The 27,499-nt window shown below is 38.5% G+C and overlaps 2 protein-coding genes across 2 annotated transcripts in view; one reads left to right on the top strand and one right to left on the bottom strand.

Moving 5' to 3' along the window:
- The first annotated feature begins 1,220 nt into the window (after nucleotides 1–1,220).
- The window catches only part of LOC137266228 (mucin-4-like), a 34,054-nt gene continuing 7,775 nt past the window's right edge, over nucleotides 1,221–27,499 (top strand). Inside the window, exons 1-2 of the mRNA XM_067801726.1 lie at nucleotides 1,221–1,311; nucleotides 26,027–26,128. Of these exons, the coding sequence (XP_067657827.1) occupies nucleotides 26,059–26,128 (70 nt within the window). The 5' untranslated portion in view covers nucleotides 1,221–1,311; nucleotides 26,027–26,058. The remainder of the gene's footprint in view (nucleotides 1,312–26,026; nucleotides 26,129–27,499) is intronic.
- On the bottom strand, nucleotides 23,046–24,398 carry LOC137265018 (uncharacterized). Its single transcript, XM_067800347.1, has one exon. It carries the CDS (start codon nucleotides 24,396–24,398, stop codon nucleotides 23,046–23,048), a length of 1,353 nt encoding a protein of 450 aa, XP_067656448.1.

The raw sequence follows: 27,499 nt of genomic DNA, 5'->3' as shown, positions 1-27,499 counted from the left end.
GTCTTCTCCTTTCCTTAAAATCACGATTGTTAACTTAGTATGATGAGATAACATAACTAACTTTATGCTGTGGCCTTCAAAATTCAAACCTGCCTTCTGAATTTCCCCAATAATCACGGTTGTTAACTGAGTATGAGGAGATCGCTTTCCACATTCTAGTCTGTCCGCCTCGGTAATAATCCACGTTGGTTATTGGTGCACATATGGGAACGTTACCTGTTGGAAAGCCGATTTCCGTCTTCTTGTCATATATTCCACTCAACAGGTTTTTGTCTTTCTGAAAATCGACGCTAAATATGGTCTCGCACTGGATTTCGGTGAACCTTTCGCTGAAATGTGTTGATTGTTCTCTCATCACACAACGTTTTTGTGAAGATATTCAAATCCTATCTAAATTTTTACAGTTTCGTCCCCCTAGATTTTAGCATATGTCAGAGAAATGACTCTCTAAGGCAAAATATGAAATTGTATCTTTATAAGGTCTTGCACTTTATTGTGACATCTGCCTGAGGAGTTAGGGCTGTTATTATCGTAATTACCATATTGTTATGCAAAGCAGATTTATCACCATAAAATTCCAGGATAATGTTGATGCCACATGACCCATATAAAAGAATTTTTTAGGTTTTATTTTGCCATTCATTAATAAAATATATTTTAATGCCATTAAAACTCCATGATTACGTGTTAAAATTCAGCCTAAAGGTTATACGCGTTATAATAGAAAGGTTATTATTCTGCTTTCAGAAGACGCAATCATGTGACAGGCCTATCGTATCTCCCTCGAGTGATTAGTTGTTATGGAATGTGGTTAACATGGCTGTCGTATTGAGTCGTTTACACTTACACATGTACACTAAATAAAGCGTTCTCTTCAACAACACCATTTTTTGTCCGTCATCTTAGTATTTATATTGATTACATACCGAGGCTTCCCATTCATGTACGTTCTCTACATGTATGGATGTACCTGAGCTCATTTCTGTCAATGCATCCAACCAAAGAGCTTTACTGTCTGTATGCTCAACATAAACGTTCTCCGTTTTATCCCTGAACGTTTGTGTCAATCACAAAACTGAAAGTCTGAATTCAGCACAAATGTTTTGATATAACGCACATTGTGTCTGAATCTTCAACCTTTGTATCGCCTCTCTGCATAATCGCATACATACACGTCATGACATTTCCAGACTGCATCGATCGATGCGACGTCAGAACCCAGTTGCTCTCCCTGCAGTGAAAGATTTAAGTGAACGGTCGTAGTGCTGTTTGCTGGGTGGAACAGAAACGAGAACAGGAACAGGAGCTAAGGTAAAATTCATAATGTCTCATTGGCTTTAGTATTGTTGGTGATATTAATTGAATATGTAGTCTTCTATTCGAAGATAGCAGTATATATTTTATTGTGTTTTAACATCATAATCGACAATATCCCAGTCATATGGTGACGGTGTGCAAACATTCTCCAGCATAGAACACCGCAATTGGGATACAATGACGATCCCATTTGATTTGTTTTGTATAGAAGAGAGTAACACATAACATTTCGTAACAGTTCACGTTGTATTATAAATGTACAAAAAATGAAGAAACAGTGTTATCACAGAGAGTATTACAAGACTAATAACGAGCCTCGTTCAGACTTAAATTAGACAAGGAATACTGCGGCTGATACATGTTTCTTAGGTTGTATACATGGCATTTGAATACTATTCATCTTTGATATCAAGGTTGCAGAGAGGGAAACAGATGATAAGCTTACTGTGTCATTATTCAAGATTGAACTACTGGCTATTTCACGAAACGTCCTGTACATTTTGATAGATTCTGGTTAAACTTTTCAGAAGAACGATAGATATAATATCCCTTGTAAATAAAATTTTATTAAACATTTCAGTATGAGAAATCTGGGACAAACAAATGAAACCAAATCCATGTATATAAAGTAAAGTAGGAGACGCCTAAAGACGCATGCCTACCAATGGCACCATGCTGCTTGCTTTCAGACAATGTGTACCATATGTCGCACAGTATTTCAAAGAGCGTAGATAAGAAATAGAATTGTAATCTCCAAATCTCTCAAACCTACATTGGCATACCTACATTGAAATATGTTATAAGCGAGGAGATTAACATTTTCAAGTGTATATATCACGAGTCATTTAATACTTAACGTCAGTAAAGCTCAGTCATACGGTGACGAGAAAAAAAATGATTGACATTGATAAGGTGAGTGAGTGAGTTAATATTTAACGTCACATCGGCAATATCTCAGCCATATCGTGACGAGAACATTTAATACTGAAATGAAATATATGTCTATTATAAAACCTGTCAACGAAGGACAGTAAAACAACTAGAATATCACAGAGTAGAATATAAAACTAGTAACTATACCTAAAAGAATTTATGTATACAGGACAATACAATGTAAAAATGGGCTATAGATTGCTAACAACTGAAGGTAGATCACCATACTAGGGACCATGGGGACTTACAGTACTTTTGCTACCTGCATGGACCCTAGCTGGATTTACATCATTCCCTCAGCCGTCAGCAATTTGTGAAATCTAGCCATACAATAAAAAGACGCATATTCTACGATTAAAAACCTGGAAATTTAGAATTGACTTTGACTGTTTGAGGACTTACGTACCCTCTCAGGAGGACAATAATTTTACAATACTTCAACCCCCTTTGAGGGTACAGCCACTAACAATTCTAGTTACAAATCTAAACAACCAATAATTATAATATATCTATTTACAGAACACGTTATTCAAAATTCTACCAAAAAATCAATTTCTTTTAAAAAACCAACGATTAAATGAGAATTAATGTTAGTAAAAAGATCCTTTACAGTTTTGACATTAAAATATTTATCCCTTGTGATGGAGAATTCGACACAGTCAAGCAGAATATGCTTGACCGTGACTCTCTCATCACAAGGGATACAAAACGGAGGATCCTCACCTTTCAATAGGTATGCATGAGTATATCGTGTGTGGCCAATACGACATCGTCTTAAAATAACCTCTTCAAATCTGGACTGACAACCCAAGTATGTGTAACCAATATACGGTTTTATTTCATGTAATTTATTTATACCTACTTGGGTGTCCCACTTCTTCTGCATCAGATCACGGATGTAAGTTCTAATGCTAGCTTTATAATCAGTGTAAGGAATAAGAAGTGGTGTCGTAGATTTGTTGAGTGCTGCCTTGGCAGCAAGATCAGCCATTGCGTTACCGGAAATACCTACGTGGCTGGGTAACCGACAGAATACGATGTCGTATTGGCCAGTAGCAAGATTATTATACAATTCAATAATTTCTATTAAAAGTGGATGTTTACAAGAAATATTTTTAATCGCCTGATGGCGAGAAAGAGAGTCTGAATAGATTATATATTGTTTACGTTTAGGGTGTTTCTGAATATACCTAAGAGCTGTCAATATGGCGTTTGCTTCTGCAGTAAAAATAGAACTGTTATCTGGAATTCTAGAAGATATTGTTCTGGATCCAATGACATTGGCACAAGCCACTGCACCACCGTCCTTGGATCCATCAGTAAATAAGGGTTTGTAATTGCTATATTCATGTTTTAATTGATGATATTCTTGTTTATATTGTAAGTCATTTGTTTCTGATTTTTTAAATGATGTTAATGTTAGGTCAACTTGTGGCCTAACCAATTGCCAAGGAGGAGAAGAAAGAAGACGGTAAGGAGCTATGGTTTCCAGCTCAATGCCGGCCGAAGAAAGAAAGGGTTTAATTCTGTGTCCGAGAGGTGGAACAAGAGAACACTTTTTGTTGTATAAATCCTCGTAGAGAGGATTGAAAACACAGTTATATGCCGGGTTAGATTTGTTAGAGTATAGTTTTGTAGCATATTGTAAAGATAATTTTATACGTCGCTGAGTGAGAGATGGCTCATCTGCCTCGACATAGAGACTGTCAACGGGAGAAGTTCGAAAAGATCCAAGACATAATCTTAGACCTTGATGATGGATAGAATCTAACATTTTGAGACCGTTTTTACAGGCTCCACCATATACAATGGAACCATAGTCAAGTTTGGAGCGAATGAGTGATCTGTATAAGTGAAGTAGGGTGGTTTGATCGCCTCCCCATTTTGAATTGGAAACAACTTTTAACAAGTCAAGTGCCTTTAAGCATTTAACTTTAAGGGAATATGTGGCAAGAACGTCAAGTGGGAGTCAAATATAAGACCCAGAAACTTGGCCTCTTTAACAACTTTAATAGGTGTACCGTTTAGATACAGTTCAGGGTCCTTATGTGGTTTGTATTTACGGCAGAAATGTATATAGTTAGTTTTTGACTTAGAAAATTTAAAGCCGTTTTCCAAACACCATTTATTTATCTTGTTCAGACACAACTGCATTTGCCGTTCAATAGTATGCATGTCTTTACCTCGACATGAAATGTTAAAATCATCCACAAAAAGTGATCCATCAATTGAATCGTTTAAAACCTTTGATAAACTGTTTATCTTGATGCTTAAAAGTGTAACAGACAAAATACTGCCTTGTGGTACACCCTGATCCTGACTGTAATAATCAGACAGGGTAGAACCCACACGGACTTGAAATTGTCTATCATTTAAAAAGTTGGCTATAAATCGAGGCAATCGGCCTCGCAATCCGAAGTCATGTAAATCTTTTAAAATCCCATGTTTCCAAGTGGTGTCATATGCTTTTTCTAGATCAAAAAAGATCGACACTGCATACTGTTTATTAATTATGGCATTCTTAACAAAAGATTCTAAACGCACTAAGTGATCGACTGTACGTCTGTTTTTGCGGAAACCACACTGAATATCTGTTATTAGGTTATTTGTTTCCAAGTACCAGACAAGTCGATTATTTATCATGCGTTCCATGGTCTTGCAAACACAGGTAGTAAGTGAAATTGGCCTATAATTGGAAGGATCCGTATGATCACGTCCGGGTTTAGGAAGGGGAACAACGATAGCATCACGCCACGACGAAGGAAATTGTCCAGATGTCCAAATATTATCAAAAATATGTAACAGCGTCTCTAAGCATGTATCTGGCAAGTGCTTCAGGAGTTGATAATGTATGTTATCAGCTCCTGAAGCAGTATCATGAGCCTAATCAAGAGCAGTATGAAGCTCATGTAACGAAAAAGTTTCATTATAGTCTTCCCCATTATCTGAATTAAAGTTAATAGTTTTCTTTTCTTGCTGTTTTTGATATGTTTGGAACTTAGGTTCATAATTTGACGAGGAAGAATGTTTTGCCAAAGTTTCACCAAGTTTATTAGCAATATCGGTTTCATTAGTTAATAACTGGTTTCCATCTTTAAGGTGGTGAATGACATTGATAAGGAATACACTTTGTAATAAAACATCTATTGTCAATAGGCAGTAAACAATTGGAACATAGTACACAGTTAAAACTATCTATCTTCTAACTATCTATCTATCTTTCTAGATAGATAGATAGATATAACGGGCTGGAGATCGCCAGCTACTGAAGGCAGATAACCATACAGGCGATCATGGGGACTTATAGTGCTTTGGCTGTCTCGTGGACTTTAGCCGGATATACAACATCCGCTCAGTCACGGGCGATTGCACATTGATTATCCATCGTGAGAATATCAATTATATTACGATGTAGAGCTTGGTAAATCAAAATACTTTCAATGTAAATGTTTTGGGACTTACGTACCCTTTCAGTAATTATACAATAGTTTAACTCCCTTTGAGGATACAGTCACTAACAATAACGATTGATGAATCGATCTAATGATAAAGAGCTCATTTAGCTGTACACAAAACAGATTGATCAATATTTACCAAAGAATTCTATTTCTTTCAGAAAGTCGATAATTAAATGACAACAGACATTTTTCTGAACGGTCCTTCGTGGAGAAACAAATATAACAGTTATCCTTTGTTATGGGGAAAATACATGAGACCATGATATGCCTTAAAAGATTGCACGATCAATAACTGATTCTTTACAGTGAATCCCCTTTCCCTCGCCATTCGCGACATCTTCAATTCCTGTTCGGATCGACTTGGCTGGAGCTGTCAAATAAAACCTCCCACATGCATCTTGAGTTGCGTTTATGTCTACAGAATAGTACCAGATGCACCTAAATATCACTTCTTTATACGTTATAATACATCATGTGTAAATAATTCATTTTCTTTATCTCGATCTTGATATTATACACTAATAGGTTCTTATTTGGTAATACAATGTCATAATGGTATTGTCCTGTCTTTCGTTGCAACGTTCCATAGTACACTTACGAAATGCAATACACATTTTCCATCACTGAAGTCACTGAAATGAATTATGTGTTTTCTGTGGTAACTTAAATCGAACTGAATAAAAACTCAATCACAATAACGAGTGTCATCCATAAATCAGATGCAATTTCCTGCTTTTGAAGTGCCTCCAGATAGGCTTTGTCCGAAATATAAGCCTGTGACAGGGTTCAGGACAATATTGCATATTATATATGAATGTTTATTATGGAGGGTGTGCTGACAGTGTCGGTTGATAAATAGACTTTATTCATCCGTGATGGCGATGACGCTCTAGAACAATTATTGTTGTTTGGGACTAGTAACATATTAATGGCATGGACGTTTTTTTCTGACAAGCTGGTGGCTTTATAATACCTATTTTGTTTGATTTTAGAACATTTGACAATGTGAGTCTATCTAATACTGTTATAGTAGAGAATAAGTAGTTAGTATCGTTTCCGTAATAATGATATTATATTCACGGTGTGAGTTAGTTACGATTTTGGGTCATATGGGCAATATTTCAGCTATATCGTGACGACAGAAACTAAGAAATTAAGAATAAGTAGCAGAAAATGCTTTCCAAAATCTTTCAAGGAAAGGACATCTGCATACAATTAGATTATCACAGATTACAGATAACTACTTAGAGAGTATGTAAAATAATTAAACTATCACTTGACGAACACAAAAGGTGCATTGAGTTAGAGACCAAGGTTAGGCCACCATACTAGGGAGGCCACCATAAAAACAGATATATATATATATATATATACATGTGTGTGTGTGTGTGTGTGTGTGTGTGTGTGTGTTTTCCGCCACTGAAGTAACAGAAATAACTTATGTATTTCCTGTAGTAACATGGTAAATGGTTCATCCGATTAATGAATGTCATCTATAAATTAGACGCATTTTCCTGTTTATGATGTGCCTCGATCGGGAGACGTCTTGTCCGGACGTGTTCAAATAACGGCAATATTGTACATTATGATATATGAATAATTATTATCCCCCGCAAAAACGAAGATGAGGGTATATATACTCAACAAAAAATGTTAAGGATCATGGATATTTTTCCTAATATTCACACATGTATATTGTATGTATGCAATTTTCAGTTACAAGCAGATAAAAGACATTGCCAGGAAAAAGGATAAACGCAAGACGAACAGGAAATGTGTTTATTCAAAGATAAACAGATTTCTTGAGAGGTGGTGATTTATGCAGCGTTTCTACAGATGCCACGAAACTGGACAGAAACCATGTCAATATCGAGTATGCCCACCACGAGCATTGATCACGGCTTGACACCGTCTGGTGAAGCTGAGGACAAGATTCTGAAGGAGTTGATGGGGAATCCGTTGCCATTCTTGAACAAGTGCGTCTGCAAGCTCGTTGAGAGTTGTTGGAGACACGGGAAGTTGCGACATGCGTGCTTGAAGCATGTCCCAAGCATGTTCTATCGGATTAAGGTCTGGTGAGTATGCCGGCCAATCCATACGGACGATAGATTCCCTTGCAAGGTAATCATTGATGATTCTTGCTCTGCGAGGTCGAGCATTATCATCCATCGGTATGAAATCATTGCCAACAGCACCTGCAAACGGTCTGACAATTGGATCCAAGACCTCATCCCGATATCTCACAGCATTCAAACTGCCGTTCCTAATCACATACAGGTCTGTGGAACCGTCAAGAGAGATGCCCCCCCCCCCCCAAACCATGATAGACCCACCTCCGAACCTGTCATGTTCCACCACATTACAATTAGCAAATCTCTCATTTTTCGTCCTCCAAACACGCCTCCTACCATCATGAAAATCCAGGCAAAAACGGGATTCATCTGTGAACAAGATGTTCCTTAAAGAAGCCATGTCCATATTGACGTGTATTCTTGAAAATTCTAGGCGATTTCTTCTGTGATGCACAGCCAAAGGTGGACGAACAGCTGCTCTACGAGCACGCAAGTTGTGATGGTGGCGCCTATTTCTAACGGTTTGATCAGACAATTGAATGCCAGTGATGTTTCTGAACTCAGAATTAATCGATTTGGCTGATTGTAATCGGTCTCTTTTGGCAATGATTGCCAATTGACGGTCCTGGCGTTCCGTAGTTTTGCAGGGACGACCACTCCTGGCTCTTTCCTTCACTGTTCCAGTCTGCTGGTGCCGTTCACGTAATCTGCTGACCACGCTGTGGCTGACGTGGAGTCTTCTGCCCACTTTTCTGTACGAAAGACCAGCATTCACAAGACCAATAGCTTCGGCTGCCTCTTCAATCGATAAATGTCTTCTGTTGGGCATTTCGGCTTGTCAAGATGTTAAGAAACTCAAATTTTGTCAAGAGACGCTCAACCAATGTCATATGCGTACCCAATTGCATCTCACAAATGTGAAGACTGAAACTGAGATTGACTCAGTTGCCTTTATAATGAACATTCCACAATTTCACGTGCAACACGAACTTGGCAGTTAGTGGAGAGCCAGATACATATGGGGGCTATTCAGGGCCAAACTTTCATAATTCAAACTCAAGAACATCATTACATTTTCTACAAAAGTAGGAGTGGTCCTTAACTTTTTTTGTTGAGTATAGAAACGAGTTCCGTCCGTCCGCCCGCTTAACCAAACTTGGTACACATGTCAGGCATGATCTCTAGATGTGCCTTTTAGGGTTTAAACCCAGAAATGATTTTTATTTTTTGCGGTTTCCATGAAAACAAGACTTGAGGTGGTGGCTTTCGGGATGTTATCTTGTCCGGAGCAGATCTCCTAAACTATACCTGCTGGCTTCATAAAACTTGCTACACATATCAAACAGAGAAAGATGAGCCTTTTGGGGACTGAGCCCAGAAAAGAATTATTTGGCGGTTTCCATTGACACATGACTGTGACTCTGACTGAAAATGAGGATGTCATCCTGTCTGGAGGATACCTCCTAAACTATACATACTAGTTTCATCAACCTTGGTACACGCTTCAAGTAAGATCCCTAGGTGTGCCTTTTGGGAATTAGATCCAGATGTAACTTTTGTTTTGCGTTTCCATGGCAACGAGTTCGACCTCCACTGATTTTTCTGGTAGAGTTCTTTACTGAAGCAGAACTGCAAAAACCTTACAATACTATCCTTCCACTCTGCCATAAGCAGACCAAAACATTGACATACTGTAATCACAACTAGAGGACATATTCATAAAGAGTATTTTGCAGATGCGTGGGACATTGATAGCTTTGTCTTCTTGTTATCAACGGTATGGCGCTCAAACATAGATTATGTTCAGTCGTGTTGGCCGTGAAGCCTGAAGTACACTCACTTACTTTTGAGTCTAAAATCGAGAATGTGGCACTGGTGATATATTAGTGCGTGAATGGGCTTTTTTATACGCCGCTTTCAAAAACATTCCACCAGTACCAGGGCCTTGTGCCGGAATCGAAACCTGGTCTTCGACGTGACTCACGAACGTTTTAGCCACCGCCAAAGTACGGAATCAAATGGAATGTTCGGATAACAGTGAGTGGTGAGTTAATATTTAACGTCACATCGGCAATATCTCAGCCATATCGTGACGAGAACGTTAAATACTGAAATGAAATATATGGATACTATAAAAACCTGTCAACAAGAGACAGTAAAACAACTAGAATATCACAGATGGGATTAAAACTAGTGTGGAAAGTTAAAACTAATATCACTATTCGGACAATACAACATAAAATCAGGCTATAGATTGTCAACAACTGAAGGTAGATCACCATACTAGGGGCCATGGGGACTTACAGTACTTTTGCTACCTGCCTGGACCCTAGTTGGATTCACATCATCCCCTCAGCCGTTAGCAATTTAGGTTCGGATAACAAGCTGTTAATGCTATTATGCCCATAATGCTGGAACTCAAACCATTTGGCTAAGTGTGTTCATCCAGTACAGGCGTGATAAATAGTAAGTATCGGTTCCATGATTTGGGTAACACAGTCACGATTTTGGCACACTTTCATGACGGTTTAAGGAAAGAAACTGAGTTTAAGGGCAGGTCTTGTGGAAAATCAAAGCGTCGTGAACCCTGTCCCATCTGGGAATAATATTATTCTTCCATGGGACAGCGTGCTTCCACTGTGGTTATTTCCAGGGATTCATCATAGTTTATTCATAGCCGTGTTACATAACATATTCCCAAGGTGAGAAATGGTATGATCGATAAGTGTTGTTGTTTGATTCACAGTGTAGCAATTACGTCTTTGCAAGCAGCACATATCCACACTCCTTCAAGCTTGGAAAGTTGTAAATTTATTTCAACGCATATATTAGTGACAAGGTCATTCAAGGAGCTGACAGATCCTTAGTTACAGTATTATGTTCTTTGGACAAAACACCGTTGGCTAGAAAGCGTCTGAAATGCGTGGTGTTTCGCCAACACAGAGAAAAAAACGACATTCTTGTGTTTGCAGTGAAATGTTCATAATTCATTGAATTCTGTTGTAAGAATGATCTGGATCCGTATAATTGCACGTGACTATAAATGTAGCAAATTTTGTTCGCAGAAAAGGCATGGTAAAGACAGAACCCAGGCACCATTACTTACGTCATAATGACACGTCCTATTTTGTTTTTTTACGGCAGACAGTCACGACAGATCTTGCCAAAATTTACTTGCGTTCGAAAATACACTTTCCATCCGGCGGCCATATGAACGTTTGAAATCTACGTATATTCTGGTTGCCAGATAACATACCTTTAAAAGGATGGTGGCGTTGTTGTGTGTGTGTTTTAATTACGCGGTTATTGTAGAATGGTAGAATTTTTTATTTAAATCCGCACAGTATGCTTTCGATTTCAAAATCAAATTTAGAGGTATTATTATGTCCTAATATGCGTCTGTTTTTCCTTCCAACACATTCTGTTTATCTCCTAAATCATGGTGGCAGTGGACAAAGTCAGTTGAAGCTAAGGAACGCTGAGCGGGAAGAATCCTTGGATGGGCTATAATTATTATTAATATTTTTGTATTATTGTGAGAAAGCAGCATAAAGTATATCTGAAGTTTGCCAATCCAGTCACGATTATATGAATAAATAAAAGAGCTCTATCTTTTTGTATAAGCAGTGTTGACCCTGTCTGATCTATTATCAATAAAGGGTTTTCACTTTATTCCACTGAGTGCGTCTGTTAGGAATAAAGTGTTATTGTGTTCCTTGTCGAGTGGGTCATGCTGTTACCATGTCCATTTTCTGCAGTGACAATTGATTGGCTGTGTGAAATTAACAGATTCCACATTGCCTTTTAAAATCAGTGCTTAATTCTAGTTAGTAAACAATGTCGTGATGGCCTTAGTATATCATTACAAGTCATATCAGCACACTGACATTCGTCAATAAGACAAAGAGTCTGTGTTGATTAAGCATGAGCCAAAGTTTAATCAGGGAGACCTAAGTCAAAACGCTGTCATTATCTAGGAAGTGTCACATCACAATGGGTTGTAAGTGAGTTAATATTTAACTTCACATCGGCAATGTTTCAGCCATATCAATGTAATCTTCTCACATAGAAATGTCACACATCACAGAAAACATCTAGCAACAAGGCACCCGTGGCGAGCCACCTCCTCGTGGTGGGTGCTGGGTAACACTAAGTGCTCGGCAACCCCCCGTGTGGATCCGGAGGCATATTTGGTCCACCAACCCGCTGGCCGTGGGTTGCGGCCCTGTGTCGGTGGAGGACGGGAGTCTGGGGGTTGAGGGCACTGGGGGCCTGTGACCGCGTTCCCTTTGCTGAACACACCCCTTCGACCCATACTTCACCTAGACGGGAGGTTGAATGGGCCCGGTTCAAGCAATCGGCTGGTCATGTCAAGCCCTGTGCACAGATTATGAACTTATTTATCATTCCACAAGTATGATTTGGAATTGATTTTGATTGATATTGGTCTTGGCTTTATTGTCTATAGCTATTGTTTGATGTTGAATTATGTTGTTTTGAACTTTGCCTAGAGTCTTATGCCCAGAGAGCGGTGGCTCATGGGCCAATCTGGTGGAGTAATTATTTATAATTCTTCTACTGGAGTATATCATCCGGGTATCCTTGGTGCTGCAAGCTGGAGGCCCGCTTGGTTTGGCATCGTCATTGTGATACTCCGTGGTGGGTGGGGAGCTCGGATGATGCAATCTACATAACTAACCATGGCTTACGAAACCCCCACTAAGAAGAGCAAACGTCGTCTCGAAAATGATCCCGTTGACCACCACAGACCGTCCAAACAAATTGATTACTGGCCACGTTTCCTTCTCATTGAGACCAAAGATAACACACCTTTGAAGCTGAACCCATTTGCTGTGTCTAAAGGTATCCAAGGCATTGCTGGCGAAGTAAAGAACCTTCGAAGATTACGTTCTCGTGCGCTGTTGATTGAGTGTGCCAGAAAGCAACAGTCAACCAACCTTTTGAATATCGACACTTTTGTTGGTACTCCGGTTACTGTCACGGCCCACGAAACACTCAACACCAGTAAGGGAATAGTGACGAGATCGTGAAACAACACAACCATAAAAACCAACACATATCTGTTTTCCTTCTCATCGTCTACTGCTCCAAAGTCACTTAAGGCAGGGTACTGTAATCTCAATGTTGATACATACATTCCAAATCCGCTGAGGTGCTTCAAGTGCCAAAAATTCGGTCATGGTGTAAATACGTGCACATTGTCTGTTGTGTGTGCTCATTGTAGTGAAAAAAACACACACAACAGAAGATTGTGACAGCCATGTTAAAAAGTGCACAAACTGCGCAGGGGATCATCCATCTTTCTCTAAAGAATGTCCCGTGTGGAAACAACAAATGACCATTAACAGAATATAGTTTTCACAAAACATCAGTTTTGCAGATGCAAAGAAAATGGTCCAGAGCTCAGTACAAACGGAAAGCTATGCTTCCGTTGCCAGACCAAACCCAGACGCAACATCCACAATAATGAAATTATCTGCAAGCTGTCAGACAAACTTGACTTGGGTGAACACGGATTCCCCTCAACCTTTGTCACCACCCATATCTACTCAAACTGCAGAATCACTTCCTGGTACATCTCAGATTCAATCAGCAACATCCCCTGATCATAACATATCTTCTCAGTCATCAACAAGGTCTCAACCCAGTAAAACAAAAACTAAGAATCCAGATTCTTTGAAAAAGCTAAGTGGCAGAGCCCCAAAAGGTTCAGAGAATAAAATCCAAATTTTCACAGAACAAAATTCAATTGTTCAATAAATACGGGTCACTCGAAGACATGGACGTGTGTGAAAACGTCCGCTCCAGGGCACACAGCCTGTCGCCCACCAAAAAAGTGCGGGGTAGATCCCCAATAAATCCCCCCAAAAGATAGGTTATCAGAATAATATTATTCAGAGGAATTGCAGAGGACTAAGGACTAATTTTAATAGCTGTGTGACTTACATTACAAGTTGCATTTACGCTTTGTTCATTGTATATTCCACCTTCATCCACTGTCCAGTTAACTGATCTACAAGCTCTTTACAATGAACTTCCTAAAATGGCCATAACCCACTCTGGGGTGGTACTACTACGAACACCAAAGGTAAATTACTTGACGGGTCACATACATATTTACATCCTGGCACAGGGACATATTCAGCTCTTGATTTATCAGTTACTGACTCTAATCTCTTAAATGAATTTGAATGGTTGTTTCACGATGACTTGAGTGGGAGCGACCATTTCCCTACAATACTAAAACCTGTGAGCCCATCTAATGTACCTCCATCATCACGATGGGATTGTAAAAAGGGCAACTGGGCTCTATATGAATCTCTCTGTACTGGCAAACGTAATCCCGAACGTTTTATTACTGCTCCTGGTGCTATTAACTGTTTTTCAGATGTACTCATTGACATTGCTGATGAGTGTATCCCAAAGTCTTCTGCAGTTCCACATATTCGAAAACCATGGTTCAACGATGAATGCAAACAGGCTAGAAAGGCAAGGAAAAAAGCAGAACATTATTTCCGTCGCCACCGTATGGTGCATAATTTAAATAGATTTAAAATTTTAAATGCTAAAGCACGGCGTACCTTTAAACAGAATAAACGCCAATCTTGGAAAAGTTATGTATCTAAAATAAATTCTCGGACACCAATGTCCAAGGTATGGAACATGGTCCAGAAAATTAAAGGTAAAGGTACTAAATCTACTGTCCATCATCTAAAACATGGAGAGCAAATACTTACCGAGGAGTCAGATATTGCAAATAAACTGGGTGAAACTCTGGCTAAGCATTCTTCCTCTTCTAATTACGTTCCATAAATTCCAACAATATAAAAATCAACAAGAAAAGAAAACTATTAATTTTAATTCAGATAATGGGGAAGATTACAATCAACTATTTTCTATTCATGAACTCCATACTGCTCTTGATCAAGCTCATGACACTGATACTGGAGCTGATAACATACATTATCAACTCCTGAAGTACTTACCAGAATCCTGCCTAGAAACTCTCCTAAATATTTTTGATGATATTTTGAAGCACTCACCAGAATCCTGTTTAGAGACGCTCTTTTCAATATTGATGATATTTGGACTTTCGGGAATTTTCCTTCTTCATGGCGTGATACCATAGTAGTACCAATACCTAAACCTGGACGTGATCATACGGATCCATCCAATTATCGTCCGATTTCATTAACTAGCTGTGTTTGGAAGACCATGGAACGCATGATAAATAATCGATTTGTTTGGTATTTGGAAACAAATAACCTTATAACAGATATACAATGTGGTTTCCGGAAAAACAGAAGTACTGTCGATCACTTAGTGCGTTTAGAATCATTTGTTAAATATGCACTGATTAATAAACAACACGCTGTGTCTATCTTTTTTTATCTTAGAAAGCATATGATACAACCTGGAAATATGGCATTTTGAGAGATTTACATGACTTCGGGTTGCGAGGTCGTTTGCCTGAATTTATAGGCAAATTTTTAAATAACAGACAATTCCAGGTCCGTGTGGATTCTACCCTGTCTGATCATTACAATCAGGATCAAGGTGTTCCACAAGGCAGTATTTTGTCTGTCACTCTTTTTAGCATCAAGATCAACAGGTTATCTAAAGTTTTAAACGATTCAATTGATGGATCATTACTTGTGGATGATTTTAATATTTCTTGTTGTGGTAAAAATATGCATACCATTGAACGGCAATTGCAGTTTTGTTTAAACATGATTGATAAATGGTGTCTTGAAAACGGCTTTAAATTTTCCAAATCAAAAACTAACTGCATGCATTTTTGTCGTAAATACAAACCACATAAAGACCCTGAACTGTCTATAGATGAGAAGTCCATTAAAGTTGTGAAGCAAGCCACATTTTTGGGTCTAATCTTTGATTCACATTTAACGTTTTTAGCACATGTTAAATCACTTAAAACTAACTGCCTGAAAGCACTTGTTGAAAGTTGTTTCAAATTCAAAATGGGGAGAGGATCAAGCTACCCTTCTCCATCTATATCGACCACTCGTTCGTTCTAAACTTGATTATGGCTCCATCGTCTATGGTGGAGCCTGCAAAAGCAATCTTAAACTTCTTGATTCTGTCCATCACCAAGGTCTAAGACTGTCTTGGGTCCTTCAGAACTTCACCTATTGACAGTCTTTACGTTGAGGCCGATGAAGCATCTCTGGCACAACGCCGTATCAAATTATCTTTACAATATATCACAAAACTATACTCTAACGAATCTAACCCCGCATATAACCGTGTCTTCAATCCTCTGTATGAGGATTTATATAGCAAAAAGTCTTCCCTTGTTCCACCTCTTGGGCTCAGAATAAAGCCGTTTATTGCTGCTGCTGGTATTGAGCTGGACCGTATAGCTCCCTTCCGTCTTCTTTCCTCTCCCCCTTGGCAGTTGGTTAGACCACAGGTTGGCCTAACATTAACTACATTTAAAATATCAGAAACGAATGAATTACAGTATAAACAAGAATATAATCAATTGAAACATAAATATAACAATTATAAATCCTTATTTACAGATGGGTCCAAGGACGGTGGCGCAGTTGCTTGTGCTACTGTCATTGGATCCAGAACAATATCTTTTAGATTACCAGATAACAGTTCTATTTTTACAGCAGAAGCTAACGCCATATTAACAGCTCTTAAATATATTCAAAGGCACCATATACGTAAACAATATATAATCTATTCAGACTCTCTTTCTTGTCTTCAGGCGATTACAAATTTATCATGTAAACATCCACTTTTAATTGACATTATTGAATTATATAATAATCTTGCTACTGGCCAATACGACATCGTCTTCTGTTGCTTACCCAGCCATGTAGGCATTTCAGGGAACACAATGGCCGATCTTGCCGCCAAGGAAGCACTCAACAAATCTGTGACACCACTTCTTATTCCATACTCAGATTACAAAGCGAACATTAGAACTTACATACGTGATCTGATGCAAAAGAAGTGGGACATCCAAGTAGGTATAAATAAATTACATGAAATAAAACCGTATATTGGTTACACCTACTTGGGCTGTCAGTCCAGATTTGAAGAGGTCATTATGCGACGATGTCGTATTGGTCACACCAGATATACGCATAAATACCTTTTGAAAGGTGAGGATCCTCCATTTTGTATCCCTTGTGATGAAAGAATTTAAGGTCAAGCATGTCTTGCTTGACTTCGTGGAATATTCCATCACAAGGGATACCTATTTTAAATCACGTAGTATGAAGGACCTTTTTACTAATATCAGTTCTCATTTAATTATTGGATTTTTAAAAGAATTAGATTTATTAAATGAATTGTAAATAGATAATTTTTATTATCGGAAGTTTAAATTCGTAACTGTGCTTGTTAGTGTCTGTATCCTCAAAGGGGGTTGAAGTACCGTAACACTATTGTCCCCCTGAGAGGGTACGTAAGTCCACAAACATTCAAAGTAAATTCAAACTTTCCATGTTTGTAATCGTAGAAAAAGTGTATTTTTACTAAATGGCTAGATTTCCCGAATTGCTGACGCCTGAGGGGATGATGTAAATCCACCTAGGGTCCGTGCAGGTAGCAAAGGTACTGTAAGTCCCCATGGTCCCTAGTATGGTGATCTACCTTCAGTTGTTAGCAAGCTATAGCCCATTTTTATATTGTATTGTCCTCTATAGATAAATTGTTTTAGGTATAGTTACTAGTTTTATATTCTACTCTGTGATATTCTAGTTGTTTTACTGTCCTTCGTTGACAGGTTTTATAATAGGCATATATTTCATTTCAGAATTAAATGTTCTCGTCACGATATGGCTGAGATACTACCGATGTGACGTTAAATGTTAACTCACTCTCTCACTCTAGCAACAAGACAGTGAGTGAGTGAGTTAATATTTAACGTCACATCGGCAATAGTTCAGTCATATCGTGACGAGAACATTTAACACTGAAATGGAATATATGTACATTATTAAAACCTGTCGACGATTGACAGTAAAATACTAGAATATCACAGCTATAAACATAAAACTAGCCCGAAAAACTATAACATTGTAATTAAAGAAGACAATACAATGTAAAACACGGGCTATAGATCGCCAACAACGGAAGGTAGATCACCATACCAGGTTCCATGGGGACTCACAGTACTTTTGCTACCTGCATGGACCCCAGTTGGATTTACACCATCCCCTCAGCCGCTGGTGATTGTAGGAATGTTTAGCCAAATTTGGAAGAACTAATATACTACGTTTAAAATCGCGTAAGCAAAACTTAAACTGTGAAAGTTTTGGTGACTTACATGTAACAAGACGGTGACATTCCGCGGAAAACTATACCTGTTAAAAGAAGCTGGATCTGACGCGGGACGCTATGTGCTGAAGAATAAGCATTTTTATGATCGCGAGACAATGTCGGTAACTCAAAGTATGGATGTTGGTTGAATTATCGACATCCTCCTATAATTTTAAAAATGTTTATTCCTCAACACATAGACATTAATCAGCAAATCCTGTGCATTCAATGTATTTCCACCATAAAGGTTTCACTTTTTGCCGATAAGATATTTATTACTTTCCGTTAGGCCTAACCTAACTGGTCTTTTCTGTATAACATCCAGTCTTGCAATACAGAGTAACGGTATGTCCAGTATAACACTGTCGTTTCGTCACATGAGCGTCAATATTTTGAAACCAATAATGTACTGTTTTCCTAATGCTATGGCGAAGCACCAATTAGACCGGATAAATATGATATGTGTATCCGTTTTCGTAGAGTCGATGTATGTATAAAGACATACCAGTGTAGAAATGACAAACAGATGTAAAATTGTTATTATTCATGTTTAAATAATGGTCATGATCTGAAGAGACTGTATTGATTTTTCCATCACAAGGGATCAATACTTCCAATAGTCATCAGTGACGCGGACCTCTAAACAAGATCAGTTAGTTATACTTTTTAATCATTGTTTTTATAGAGGAAATCGACTTGGCCAACCTTGATGTATCTAGTTAAATATTTATAAGTAAGACTCGATATCATGATCAAGCGAAATTGTTAATGACACTACGAGAGGGTATGTAAGTCCATGTTTCTCAACGTATGCTTTTATATAACGTTTTTAAACGAAGTACATCCAACCTTTCCAGTGACGGCCAAGATCGAGTACAATCTACAGTGACTAAAGGTATGGTGTGAATCATTGATTGATGTGTGGTTTAACGTCGCAGGCGGCAATCTTTCAGCCATATAGCGACGTGAACATTGAGAATCCAGACAATATTCTGCCAACAAAGGGCAGTAAAAAGTTACTCAGTAGCATAATATTAAAAGGCAATACAATAATCTGCCAATGAAAGGCCGCAAAATGTAAGTCAGTATCATAATATTAAAAAGCAAAACACTAATCTACCAACAAAGGGCAGTAAAACGTTAGTCAATATCACAATGTTGTAAAAAACTAACAACTACAGATAAGAAATAGCGTTTTGATTACCTGGAAGACCAATGAAATGATAGGAGTAAAAGCATGCTGTATGTCAAAAGACAAATTATAACTTATTTAACAGATTTATTTCTTTCAGGTAACCTAAAATTAGGTGATAACTCACATTGTTAAAAAGATCTTTTAAACTATTACACGAATAAAAAGTACTTCTTGCAGGAGCAAAATCCACACAGTCAAGTAGTATATGCTCGACTGTTATTGGCTCCTGGCAAGGAATACAGAAAGGGGCGTCTTCACCCTTCAAAAGGAACTCGTGCGTGTACCGGGAATGGCCTATACGGCAACGTCTAAGGATAACCTCATCAAATCGAGTAACGCAATTTAGATGAGTATATCCAATGGTTGGCTTAATTTGAAATAATTTATTATTGATCTGTGTATCCCACAGCGCCTGAAAGAGTTGGCGTACATATGATCGGATACAGGGCCTAAAATCTCTATACGAGATACTAAAAGGAGAGATTTCCTTGTCCAAGGCTGCCTTGGCCTCTGCATCAGCCTTGGAATTGCCTCTAATGCCCATGTGGCTGGGCAGCCAGCAAAAGACGATGATGTACGAGTTCATGCATAACGACTGGTATGATTCCAGAATATTAATCATGAGTGGATGAGAAGGAGAGCGATTCTTAAGTGCTTGAAGGCAGGACAATGAATCTGAGAAGACAACAAATTTACGCAGATTGCTGTGTTTCATATACTGTAGAGCTGTTAACAAAGCATTTGCCTCAGCTGTAAATATAGAAGCATTGTCTGGAAGCCGAAAGGACAATGCTTCAGATCCAAAGACGGCAGCAGAAGCAACCTTACCACCATCCTTGGATCCATCTGTAAAAATAGGGTAGTAGGAAGTATACTTATCTTGTAGGATAGTAAATTCCTGCTGATAGACCAATTCATTTGTTTCTGATTTTTTAAACTTGGAAAGTGATACATCAACCTCTGGTTCAACGATACACCATGGTGATGTAGATATAAGACGGGATTCGGCAATAAGATTTAGATCAATGTCAGCATCAGATATGTGCTCTCTAATTCTGATGCCGAGGGGTGGAACAGCATTAGGTTTTTTATCATAACGGTGAGAATACTTTGGGTTAAAAACACAGTTAAAAGCAGGATTAGAAGGGGTTGATTTTAATTTGGTTATATACTGCAAAGATAGTTTAATGCGTCTTAGAGACAGTGGAAGCTCATCAGCTTCCACATACAGAGATTCTACCGGAGATGTGCGAAACGCCCCCATGCAGAGTCTGAGACCCTGGTGGTGGACAGGGTCCAGTAGCTTTAAAGTGGCCTTAGTGGCCCCACCATAAACAATAGAACCATAGTCCAGCTTGGAACGGACTAAGGAACGGTAGAGATTGAGGAGTGTGGCTTGGTCGCCACCCCATTTAGTGTTAGAAACAACTTTAATGATATCTAATGCCTTCAAGCACTTAAGTTTCAGTTGCTTAATGTGAGGTTTGAAAGTGAGACGTCTGTCAAAAATAAGACCAAGAAACTTGGCTTCATCCACAACTTTAATAGGATGTTTATTCAAATAAAGATTTGGTGCTTTGTGGCAACTTGTTTTACGGCAGAAATGTATACAATTGGTCTTTGTCATAGAAAACTTAAAGCCATTTTCCAAGCACCATCTGTGGATTTTATTGAGGCACAGTCGCAACTGCCTCTCGATGGTCTGCATATGTTTGCCACGACATGATACATTAAAATCATCAACAAAAAGAGAACCATCAGTATTATTATTTAAAACTTTTGACAGACTGTTTATCTTAATGCTAAAAAGAGTAACAGACAGGATACTGCCCTGTGGGACACCTTGTTCTTGCTGAAAATAATCAGAAAAAGTGGTGCCCACACGGACCTTAAACTGTCTGTTACTCAGAAATTTAGAAATGAATTCTGGTAATCGGCCACGGAGGCCTAATGAATGTAAATCTTTTAAAATACCATGTTTCCATGCTGTGTCGTATGCTTTCTCAAGATCAAAGAAGATCGACACAACATGGTCACCGGCAATGAAAGCATCCTTAACATATGATTCCAATCGAACGAGATGATCAATGGTGCTATGGTTCTTTCTGAATCCACACTGAATATCAGAAATAAGATGGTTGGATTCTAAATAATACACCAAGCGGTCATTGATCATTCGTTCCATTGTTTTACAAACACAGCTAGTCAGCGAGATCGGTCTATAGTTAGACGGATCAGTGGCATCTCGGCCTGGTTTAGCTACAGGAACTATGGTAGCATTACGCCAAGAGGTTGGAAAATTGCCAGAAGTCCAAATGTTGTCAAAAATGTGAAGTAAAGATTCTAGAGATGACTGGGGCAAGTGTTTCAACAGCTGATAATGTATGTTATCAGGCCCCGGTGCTGTATCATGAGCTTTATTTAAAGCAGTAAGCAGTTCAGATATAGAAAATTCGTCATTATACTCTTCACCATTGTCTGAAGAGAAATCAATTTTGGACTTTTCCTGAGTTTTCTGATATCGCTGGAACTCTGGCACATAGTTATCAGAAGACGAATGTTTTGCCAGAGTTTCAGCCAATTTGTTAGAGATATCAGACTTATCAGTTAAAGTGTCATTTCCAACAACTAAATGTTGAACAGAGGATTTAGAACCTTTACCTCTAATTTTGGCAATCATGTTCCAAACTTTTGAAATTGGGGTCCGAGAATTAATCTTGGAAACATACTTATGCCAAGACCCATGCTTTGATGATTTAAAGCAGCGACGGGCCTTGGCAGCATTAATTTTGAGTTGACCTAGATTGTGGCCGGTAGGATGTCGGCTGAAGTACTTTTCAGCCTTCTTCCTTACTTTTCGAGCTTGTTTGCATTCATTCGTAAACCAAGGTTTACGAGTACGTGGAACACCAGAGGTCTTAGGAATGGTTTTGTTTGCTATATTTAAAAGTGTATCAGAGAACGCTTGAATAGGATCTCTTGCATCAACAAATGATTTACTTGAAATTTCATCCTCACAAAGCAGCTGGAAACGAGGCCAGTCTGCCTTGTTGAAATTCCACTGTGGCAAAGTAGAATCATTACATGTGTCTGAGACTGATAATAGAGTGGGAAAGTGGTCAGAACCACAAAGATCATCATGAACTGACCAAGATAAATCACTGTATAAACTAGGGCTACATAGCGTTAAATCTAGAGCTGAATATGTCCCTGAGCCGGGATGTAAATATGTGTGTGACCCGTCATTCATAATGCACAGGTCGTTATTTAAAATGAAATTTTCAAGCAGCTTACCACGACCATTACAATCATTAATTCCCCACAAAGGGTTATGACCATTGAGGTCGCCCATGATAACGCATGGTTGAGGTAACTGATCATATATCTCCTGCAGCTCAGACTGTGTACAATGAGCTGAAGGAGGGATATAAATAGAACACAATGTAAAAACAATTTGTAATGTTATTCTGAGAGCAACTGCTTGCAATGAGGTTTTTAATGTAACAGGGCTATGAATGATGCCCTGCCTAACCAATATAGAAGAGCCACCTGTAGCTTTATCTGCATTAGCAGGTGAAAATGAGTGATATCCACTATATCGTCTAAAATCAAAATGATCAGTCTCTTTCATATACGTCTCTTGGAGGCAAAATGCCACAGGATTGAAGTCCTGTGACAAGAGTTGCAAGTCGGGAAGGTTGTTCCTAAGACCTCTACAGTTCCACTGTATAAGGTGTGGGGCCATAATTAAGGATGCTTACTTGGAGGAAGAATTGGAGATCTCCCTCTTCTTCTACTGGAAGAATAAGAACGGTTGCCACCTCTAGACCGAGTCGTATGTTCATCACGAGAAGGTGATGGGCTGGAGGTTCTAGAGGAAGGACCAAGTTCCATATTTTCAAAGACTTCATAGGAATTCCTAGTTTCAACTGTTTTTGGTTGTAAATCAATCTGTTGGTTGGATTTGGTTTTAGCGTGCTTCTGCGCTTTTTGGCTATTTGGGGATGATTGCAATTCGTAGAATTGTTGGATGGGGTCTAATTCTCCCTTGGAGACTCGGCCAGAATTTTTAGGGTTTTGTTGTTTAGAGGTTGAGGAATCTAAGGATTTGGTAGAATTAGAAGGTTGAGAAGAGCTATCTGTCTGAGAGTGAGCTGACTTAAGGGAGATTTGTTTAGGTTGTTCTGCCTCAAGCCATGTAAAGTCAGTTTGACAAGAGGCTGAGCAAGTGGTCTTTCTAAGTGATTGAGAAGCAGCTGCAGAGTAAGATTGGTTGATATTAGGCAGATTTCCTTCAACGATAGTTCTGGCTTCATAGTAGGTGATGTTTCTTTGTGTTTTCATTTTTACTATGTCATTTTCTTTTTGGAAGACTGGACACTGCTTTGAGAATGCTGGGTGATGACCCGAGCAATTAACACAACGTGCCTCCTCATTACATTCTGAGCCTTCATGCTCTGATGAGCCACAGCGAAAACAAGCCTTTGAATTCCTGCACGAGTTTGCACCATGGCCGAACTTTTGGCATTTGTAACACCGTAGTGGAGGTGGGATATAGGTGTCCACTTTGATATTACAATAGCCTGCTCGAATTTCCTTTGGAAGTTGAGCACATGCAAAAGTAATCAAATAGGTATTAGTGACAATGGTTCCAGTTGGTTTCTTCAGAGAGAAACGTTTAATATGGGATACTCCTTGTGGGGAGAGGGCATGAACGATTTCCTCTTCACTCATATCTGCTAAGTGCTTATCTCTGTCCCTGATGACTCCCCTACAGGAATTCAAAGACTTGTGGACGGATGGACGAACAGGTACATTTGCCAGTGACTTGGTTTTCAATAAGTTTGATGATTGGTGTTTATTGGCACATTCTACAAGAAGGGCTCCAGATCTCAACTTACGAATGTTGTCAACATCACCTGCAATCCCTTTGATAGCCTTTTCTACTGCAAAAGGGTTGAGTTTTACTGCAGCAGATTCCTGACCTTCAATGACAATAAATTTGGGCCAGTGACTTGACTTTAATGGATTTGTTTCAACTTCTTCGTCAGATGAGCTAGAATACAAATGTCTTTTCTTGGCGGTTGTTTTGGAAGACATGGTGAGATTTAGTAAGTTCGTCATCCCTGCTCCCCACCCGCCACCGAGCACCAACAAGGGCGGTGCCACTGTCTGCGGATCTCCAGCAGACTGGTGGTGTGAATCAAGCTAAGGTCCACGCAGGTAGTAAATGTACCGAAAGTCTACATAGTCTCTAGTATGGTGATTTACCTTTGTTTGTTGACGATCAATATCCCATTTTCACATTGTATTGCCCAAAACAGTTATCTTAGGACAATACAGTAACTGTTTGCTACTTTATAAGATTATCTGTGGCAAGAAATATTTCTGTGATGGCCTACTTGTTTTACAGTCCTACAGGTTTTGTTATTGAAATTAACAATGTCTCACTTGTTTTAGTCGCGATATATGAAACACTGCCTATATGTTCTAGTGAGTGAGTGAGTTAATATTTAACGTCACATTGGCAATATCGTGATGAGGACACTTAACTGAACACTTAAATGAAATATATGCACATTCTAAAATCTGTCAACGAAGGACAGTAAAACAACTAGATAGTGAAGTGAAAAATGTATACATTATAAAAACCTGTCGTCAAGGGACAGTAAAACCACTAGAATATCACATTTACAATTAAAAGTAGTGTGGACAGTTAAAACAAATATCACTATTTGGACAATACAACATAAAATACGGGCTGTAGATCGCCAAAAACTGAAGGTAGATCACCATACTAGGGACCATGGGGACTTACAGTACTTTTGCTACCTGCATGGACCCCAGATGGATTTACACCATCCCCTCAGCCATTGGCGATTATACTGAAAGTTAGCCATTATTATAACAACAAATATACTACGATTAAAAGTTTGGTCGTACTAAATTTACATAGAATGTTTTGGACTTACGTACCCTCTCAGGAGGACAATAATTTTACAATACTTCAACCCCCTCGAGGGCACGGTCACTAACAGACTAAATGTTCTAAATTACTCACTCTTTTCTGAAGCGCCTCGGTGGGATAAGCCAGTATACTCAAGTGTTCGCATGATACGCCGAAAGAGTGAATCCCCACATGGACACTGTGCGAATCCCTTTCCTGTTTTTTTTCCGGTAGGATGTTTCTGAGTACTGAAATCCCCGATCACAGTCACAATACGTGAGACGGGTGTTCTTTCGTTATGCAATATTATCTTGCATGAAACACTTGTCTTAGCTTCCTCTGAGACTGATACACCTGTGGTGAAAATATACTTTGTAAATATCATAGATATGCACATGAAATTGAGAATTGAATATTTTAGATGTAATGTATTTATTTAATTAATTTAATTTCGAATCATTCGGGAAAACCACAACATTGCGTGGGATCTCAATTATACCAGTTCAGCCCACCACCAGATACACACTCTTGTTTAAGTAACATCTAGTGATCGGTGTAGGTTGTGTTAATATTTCACAAGCATTGTCACTAAGGTGACATAATCCCCGCCGCTAATGATCAAATATATGAGAATAATATAATCAACGGTTCTGAAGATAATCCAGTTCGTACGTACGTACGGACAGACAGACGAGCTTAATTCTATATCAGTCGTTTCGCGCTAAACGCGCAGCGGGCAATAATAACTCTGATTTCAAATCATTCGTTAATTTTATTTCAGAGGGGTATGAACATCAGTTTTTGCTTGGCAGTATGGAACCCTACTTGTGCGTTTTCTTGGTCCTGCTTTTGCCTCTCTTCACATATGAAAAAGCAGCTGGAGGTAAGCAAACTGAAGATTCATGCTCCTACAGCTTATCAAGGTTGCGACCTTCTTCGCTTTCAACACTGTCGGAAGCATTGTCAAAGGACAAGGTATGATAAGGGTGGTTTTTGGCCCACTAACAAAATTGGCTGAAAACATGTTATTTGTTTAGAGACAGGTTAGCTTTGCATAAAAATGCTATATTTTATATGTTCTGAGGTGTAATTTTTCTGCAGAGGGGCCCAAAATGGGTTTTATCAGTTCCCATGAAAAATAACAAGAAGTCTTAAATATCATTGTGCCATAATGGCTTATTTACAACTGTTATTTTATTTACATGCATATTACAGCAGTTTTACGACAGGTAGTCATGCTGAAAAACATGTCAATGTCAGTAATAATGTTTTAACTTCAAGGGGCCCAATTAGGGTTGCAAAACATTGTTAATTCAATTACTTGCCAATTGTGTCCCCAAAACTCAGTCATTATTCACAGCAATCTTTGCAAATGTAATCCATGGGTCAATTTTACAACATGTAAGCATGATAACAATCATGTTGCACTAAGAATCACAGGGGCCTTTTTTGGGTGAAGCTACATTTTGGGCACAGCTTCATTCTACCAAGTAAGTGGAGTCAGTATTTACCATCAGTTTTAGCAAATATACAGTTACCATCTCAATCATGATATGTTATTACAATAGCCAACCATTTTGCACTAAAAATCACAGGTCTTGACCTCAAAGGGGCCCATTTCGTGTGAAATTTCAATGTCAGTGCAGGTTCATATTAACACCATGCACATGTTAAAGTCAGTATTCAAAATACTTCACAGAGTAATTATTCACAACTTATCCACTTTAAAGATGTAAAACATACATTATTACTCTTCATTCACACAGTCATCAATCTCAGTATCTGATTCACTCTCAAGAACTGCAGTATTCAAAAGTGTATAAACCTAAAGTAGATCAAAATGTATAAAATATGAATTTAAAATATTGGGAACAAAATATTTGGGCAACTAGACCGACTTGAAAAGGTGAATGGTCAGTGTCTTAAGAAAAGATTTACATGATGTTAATTAAAGCTTGTTTCACCAGTGTTGTAACATAGATTACCAAACTTAAGAAAAAAATTACAATATTTGGATTTGATGTGAAACAGTTTAGTTAAACAATGTAGGCTTGATAAACAAACTTTGAAAAAAAGAAAGAAAAGTTACATGGATTTGAACCTGCATGTCTGATAACAAAAGAAACCAATAGTCCACTATTGCAACCATTAGGCTACATATTCTTTCGCCTCTAAGTGTGAATTTAAGCTTATATATTACACTTTACAACTATGTATGACTTGACGTCTGCTTGTGTTCATCATCTGCTAGACC

The sequence above is a fragment of the Haliotis asinina genome, chromosome 15 (assembly GCF_037392515.1).
Source record: "Haliotis asinina isolate JCU_RB_2024 chromosome 15, JCU_Hal_asi_v2, whole genome shotgun sequence".
Lineage (NCBI taxonomy): Eukaryota > Metazoa > Mollusca > Gastropoda > Lepetellida > Haliotidae > Haliotis > Haliotis asinina.
This window is presented reverse-complemented; position numbering and strand designations above follow the sequence as displayed.

Bases quoted from the DNA above. Each gene is read 5' to 3' on its own strand.
- LOC137265018 (XM_067800347.1), bottom strand. From the start codon at position 24,398: ATGTCTTCCAAAACAACCGCCAAGAAAAGACATTTGTATTCTAGCTCA.